This window comes from Rhagoletis pomonella, unplaced genomic scaffold, assembly GCF_013731165.1.
Source record: "Rhagoletis pomonella isolate Grant_MI unplaced genomic scaffold, Rhpom_1.0 Rhpom_scaffold_00002, whole genome shotgun sequence".
Classification (NCBI taxonomy): Eukaryota; Metazoa; Arthropoda; class Insecta; order Diptera; family Tephritidae; genus Rhagoletis; species Rhagoletis pomonella.
Genome location: NW_023458556.1, coordinates 6,437,942 through 6,444,931, shown reverse-complemented (window position 1 = coordinate 6,444,931; position 6,990 = coordinate 6,437,942). Strand labels below are relative to the sequence as shown.

The window sequence follows — 6,990 nt, the reverse complement described above, 5'->3', positions numbered from 1 at the left end:
GTCACTAAGGGCCGAATTTACAGTGTATAGTTAAACCATAGTTAACTTAACCGCAAACAATTCAAGTCGCCTAAAACCATACAACCCCGAAAAATTCACATTTTTTCAAGCACGGTGAATTCGGCCCTTAAACATATGTAAGTTCCTACAATTTATCGGTCAGACTTTTATTTTTGATTGCATGGAACGAATGGGAACGGACAAACAAAACTCGGGTATGTTTTGAAGTCGATATGGGAAAATTGGATTTGCTTCTGTACAAACCCAATCGGGTAGGGCTTACCACGATACAATGCAAATAAAATAGAAATATAATGTTGAAAATGTTACTGTATTACCACAATGGCCTTTAATTACTAGCTTTTATTTAGTTTCATCTGTCCCGGTATCTATAATCAAATCTTGCAATAAATTTTTAACCAACTTTCCGGTGAGATGGAGACGAAACTTCAAACGTTGCTCACAACCCGATGAGAGTGCAATATGAAGAATGCATTAATCCGCTAAGTAACGCTGTAGTCGAGATATTTGGAAAACCATATTGAGAACGTACATATATTACTTACATGAAAATCCCACAAAAAATGTTTGTTTGTAGGGGGGGGGCGGCTCATGGCGTCGAAGTATTTCGAAAAAATTGTGATATAAAATAGTCAAGGCTTTTGTTACTAAAACATAAATGCAAATGGTAAATATAATTACTGAAGAGAACACTCGCATTAAGCTTTTTTTTTTAACTTAATAAAAGCCTTGGCTTATTTCATTTACTTTGGAGCGCATGCATGCTAAATAAAAGTTTATTTTACATTATGTTATTTACTCCAAAAATTAGTTTACATCTTGTATCAAAGACTACAGCTATTTTTCTTAAGCTCTGAATGTGGCATCAGTTAAAACAACTTATCTTTAACAATATTGATATGTGTAGCATTGTATGAGAAATTATTTTATTAAAACAACTTAATTAGAGTTTTTTGAGTTATTCAATTTATTAAAAAATCCTAACTTCACTTTGGGCCGATTTCATATTAAGATTAAAAATTTTAAAAAAATTTAAAATTTATTTGGCTGATCGATTTCATAAAGCCACTTTAAAGTTAAAGGTGACCATACTCTTTAGTTAAATACCCAAAATGGAATTTTAATTGACATAATTAAATATTTATGACAATCAGCTAATGCGATTTTGCCGAGAACAGCAATGCCAACTTTGTTATTTTCATTTAAATGAACCTTTTGTTATTATTCAATTGCCATTGTATTAAAGTACATTTAAATTACACTTTAACTAAAATGAAACTTTTGTAAAAGGACCTTTAAGTGGTTCATTATGAAATTGTACCTTGGGGTTTTTTTTTTTTTTTTTTTTAAACTTAATTAATTTTTTCGACCAAATTCGTCAAGTAACCAAATGGTTTTTTGGCCGCCAACGATTTTCTAATTTTTCCCACTCACAAATACCCTGATTATAGAAGGTTTTAGCCAGTATTTACCTATTATAAAATCCGTATTAACCCAATAGTCACGATTTAAGGAAAAAATCTTTTTTTCTTCATTCATTAAAATTTGAGTTAGGCTACTTTAATTGAACGGCACAGATACATACTGTTACGCCCAAAATTGAGCGTACGGCTCTTTTTCTTAATTTTTGTACACAGTATCATTCGTGGATTTACATGGAGTTTGCTAAAATATAAGCCATATTTTAATACAAAATTAACATGTAAAGCATTGCGACTATGTATTGGCAAAAAAGAGCCGTACGCTCAATTTTGGGAGTAACTGTATTTACACATACATACATACATATACGTACATGCTCAAAATATTCATAAAACGCATTCAAAGCTCGTCATTGAATTAGAAACTGCTTGACTAAATAGTTTATATTTTGCTTATTTGGACTGTTCTGGTTTTAGTTTTTGTTGGCATGCAGCACAACATTTTTCTGATTTTTAAAACTTAATATGCATTTAACACCAATTTCATGTGGTCAAGTGTCAAGAGTGTCAATGTTAACATTATCAACTGATATCCGTAGAAATTATTTAAAATATTACGTTTAGTGTCAATATCGCATAAATTGAGTTTCGTAAAGGCGGTGAACATGGAATACACATAGTATTGTAAATAAACATAATGAAAAAACGCCGAGACAGGTAAACTTGATTTTGGGTCATAGATTACGGATATAGGTGTTTCTATATCACGACAGAGATACATAGTTTCATTTTAAATTCAAACGGACAAAATTTAAAAACAACAGGGTTTTTGTAAATTTTTTTCTTTTACAAAAAAAAAAAACAAGCTGCCAACAAAGAAAATCAATGGTTAAATAAAGTTGTGAATGATCAAATAAAATGCGCAATCATTTTTTGCATGAAATATATATGTATGAGAAGAAAAGAACGTTTGAACTTTTACCCTTTAATAATGCAAATTGACTTGGGAAAATTACCTGATCTAAAGAAAAACGATATACATATGCGTAATCTATGACCCAAAATTAAGTTCACATGTTTCGATTTTCCCTACAGACAGAGTAATTAATACTCACATACCATGTTACGTCATATTCACTATTCCTAACAGCTGAATTTTTTTTGTCTTTTCATTAGAACACGTCCATAAAAACATTCGTGGTACTTTTAGTTTTTTTTTTTCAAAATTATTATTTTTTTTATAGGAGTATGTAAGTGAAAATGTAAAAAATAAGTAAGTAAAAAAAGATTTGACTTTTTTTTGCAGGCCACTCCGAATGCACCTTTCCAATTTAATGCAGGTACTGCACCTGTCTCAAGCAATATATTTGCGTAAGTATAGCAGTGAAACTGTTTTCAAAAAAAAAAAACAAATGAAATTATTAGAAAAGAAAAATGTTAACTGCTGCTTCAGGAAAGAAAGTGTTTGTACGGCATTAAAAATTCAATCTTGCTATGTAACATTTATATAGCTACATACATACATACATACATACTTGCATCCACTAACTATTTACTAATTTTGTTTTGTTTCGTGCATTTGAAATCATTGTGTGATGGCGAAGTTTTGTTCTTGAATTGATTTGTGCTTTTTTGTCGATTGTCTGTGTGTAATTAATTTGAAATCTTTTTTTTTGTTTTAATTTGTTCAAATCATACATACACTATCTATCACTCGTGTAAGTCTTCATTAAAAGTGTAAATATACATATCTACATACTTAAAATACTTAAAAAGTATAGTTTTTCTTCCATCCAAAATACACATTCCAAATCAATGCTTTCCAACAAAAACAATTTGGAAAAGAGCTAAAATCCTTGAGCAGAAGTTGAACATTCTCGTTTTTAAAATCAAGATGATAGTTTATAAACAAAATACGTTGTTTTCAATTTTTAAATCAACAGGCCAACACCATCAGCGCCAAACGCACCGGGTGCCATGCAGGCACGACGAAAGATCCGGCAACCGACAAGACGTCTTACACCACGGTAGAGCAATTTATAGCAGCGGACGCCTCTAAAGGCGTGGACCAACAACAAACTAAACTGACGGGACAACTACAATGGTCAAGACAGAGGAACATCAAAGACAACAATAACAGCAACATTAAAATTCCCGCTAGCGCGTGGAACGACGATTGTCACGCAGCAAAATTAAACTACGATGACAGTGGAAACAGTGGAAGCAGCAACAATAGCAAAGCCCAAAACGAATTAGGAAAATCGCTATTAAATAGTGGAACAAGAGCGGCTAGTGGCCACAAAGATAACCGTGGCTACAACCCGGCCATAAAATCTCAAGTGACTCCAAACAAATATAAATACATACGTATGCCGAACAGCACCGGCACTCAAAATACTTACAATACTGCAATATTCGCTGGAAAAAGCAACACAATTTCAGAGAAACCTAAAATATTGTGTAAAAGTGGCAGTATGAATGAAATTTCCGTTCATCAGAAGTCTGGAATGCGATTAGTTAAACGTAGTATTCGCATTCGGCAGAAATTTAATAAAGGTAAAGCGGAATGTGAAGTACCACAAAGCTCAAGCGTTGAAATGCAAGCTCTGGTCAAACCAAATCTATATCGCAAAGTTAATATAAAAAATGGTAAATCGGTGGCAATAACGACCCAAAAGCCTCGTCATACCACGTTGCAGTTGCCATCACAAACGCCTTCGGAAGGAATTAGTCAGTATCGTTTGGAGCGTAGCCAGCAAGACAACACAGAGCTGAATCCATTGCATAGTCATTTAGTTGAATCCTTGGCAAAGAAAACTGAGCATTCAATAGATAGTCGAAAAGCGCGCTACTCCTTTGTTATCACCACGGCCAATAGAGCCACTATTGCTACAGATGATGCTATTGACTATGTTCCCAGTCCGACTGTGGCCACAAGAGCTGTTTCGCACAAATGATAATGCGGTCCCGGATGCGAAGTAATTTTGTTACCAACTATTAAAAACATAATTTTCAATGTGCGGGTATATGACAGAAGTAACGTGACAGGTTCCATTATTATTGATTTCTACGGGTTAATTTAACCAATTTACTATTTTTAAGAGCTCTACTATTGTATAAAAAAGAATTAACAAACAAAAGATATAACAGATAATAACGAGGTTATAATAGGTAAAAGAAGAAATTAGAAAATAAAGAACATCAGAATCAAGAGAAAATGAATTTTGCAACGCAATTACATTAATATAAAGAACTTGTACTCCTACTGCACAATTAGCAAGAAGGAAAAAGGAGGGACTAAATCCCGGGAGGGTGATGAATACAATTCGGTGATGTGGAAAGTAATACGTTAAACATGCTTTACAAGATTTTAAACGTACATTTTGATAATAAACACTTTTTAATTCACAGGCCCTGAGAGGTATAAAAAAAAAAACTATTGCATCCTAAATCCTGTGCTTATTTTAATCTTGTTTAAAAAAAAAAAATACGTATTCGTCCCCGATATTAAAATAAAGGATAAGAACGAACCCCTTTCTACATTTAAAACTGAAAATATTTCTCACAACGACTATTTACATGCATTATATTTTGTTATATTTTTTAAGAAAAATATTCGTTCCATCATTAATAGTGTTAACAAAATTATAAATCGTAGTTTAATTGAATTATTTCAACTTTGTTTTGTACTAGAAGTCAACATTAATCCACGGAAAACCGCTGAGGTTTCACAATTATACAATAAATTGCTGTACATACATACATATAGTATTTGTTAAATATATTTTTTTAATTGGCCTCATTTTTATAGGAATCGGGCATGGAGTTTCAATCGACTACTCACACAGCGTTATACATACAACGTAAATAACTAATTATCTTATCTTGTTTGCAGTTAAGCCTCTAAAAAAACTTACTTAAACCATAGCTGAAAATGGCATTTTTTTTAGTGGTTTCTAAATATTTTTACTTATCATCCGGATTGATTAACTGTGTGCATCGTTCGCTATCGTATCGAGAGTCAAAATTTTTGAATACATTTCAAGATTACAGAAATTAATAAAAAATAATCTGGAGAAATCTGACATTCGCTGTTTGCTTTTCAGAAAATTAATGGATATATTTTATATTTATAGACTTTTATTCATATACAAGGTGGCGAAAAATTAATCTAATTTTGTTTTTCAATAACTTTTACTAAGGCGGAATTTCTTTATTCATTCTGGACGTTTGAAAAAAACTTTTTGTTTATATTAGAAACGCAGCCTTAATAAACAAAAATCTGGAAATTTTTGTTTGGACCTTCCGTATCGTCTACAAACAAGTCAAGTAGTTGTAGAAGAATGAACGACTAAAAATTGTTCGCAGTCGTTTATTGAACGGGAAATCGACATTCCGAATACCATGGAAAAGCGATAATCGAATAATAGTCGTTTATCTACTACTAGTCGACACTCGCATTAATGGTGTAGGTGGATTTGTATGAAGTAAGTTACATGAACAAGCTGACGGTGACGGTGCCGCATAAATTAGGTCAACTCTCAACTTTGCTTACGCGATCGCGTCAAATGACAAGTGTTCAGTGCTTTGTTTACATGTTTGAACGTAAATTTTTCAATGAAAATCTTAATATTTATGGAAAAACGAAATGTAAAAAATAATGCAGGAAACCCTAATAGAAGTGAAAAAGTAAAATGCATATTTTGCGGCATAAATGTAGAATACCTACAATTATCAAATTAAAAAAATTCATATTGGGATCGATGGAGATCATTGAGGTGAGCGTAACGATATATATATATTTTTTTTTGGGAAACAACAACTACAACAATTATTAAAGGCCAAAGTTCAAATTAAGCATTTTTTTAAATTAATATTTCTCGAAAACCTCTTGAAGGATTTGGAAAATTTTGATGTCATTTGATAGAGAATTTAATTCTCTTTGATTTGATATACAGTATCGGTCATATCTAAGTGATATTGTGTGCCACTTATGTTTATTTATTTATTTTTAAGAATTTTCAATTAAAATATAGTTCATTCTCAGACAAATCCCATATAAACCCAAGATTAATAATTTGTAGAAAACTACAAAAAAGTGCAACAAATTTGCGCCTAAATTTCAAACTTTTTTCTCGGAAATGTTAGAATTTTTTTGAGTACATAGTTTTTTAGCTCCTTCTATTTTAGTACGATAATGTGCAAATTTCAAGTAGCTACGAATTACCGTTAATTTTTGAGAATTTGTTTTGTCGCATTGGCTTCCATATAATGAATAAACTCAATTTATTCGTATATGGAAGAAATCCGCAACACCTTTAGCGAAAAAAATTCTAAAAAATCAACGCTAACTTTTAGCCACTTGAAACTTACACATTATCGGACTAAAATTGAAGGAGCTAAAAAACTGTGTACTCAAAAAATTCTAACACTTCCGAGAAAAGTTTGAAATTTAGGTGAAAATTTATTGCACTTTTTTGTACTTTTCTACAAAAAACTGATAAAACCAATCGAAAGACCTTATTTCAAAATATATAACTGCATCTAA

The 6,990-nt window shown here is 31.6% G+C and overlaps 1 protein-coding gene across 1 annotated transcript in view; it reads left to right on the top strand.

Annotated features, from left to right (window-relative positions):
• Nucleotides 1–5,224, top strand: part of LOC118734418 (nuclear pore complex protein Nup153) — a 29,805-nt gene extending 24,581 nt beyond the window's left edge. Inside the window, exon 8 of the mRNA XM_036464140.1 lies at nt 3,386–5,224. Within this exon, the coding sequence (XP_036320033.1) occupies nt 3,386–4,399 (1,014 nt within the window). The 3' untranslated portion in view covers nt 4,400–5,224. The remainder of the gene's footprint in view (nt 1–3,385) is intronic.
• The last annotated feature ends 1,766 nt before the right edge of the window (nt 5,225–6,990 follow it).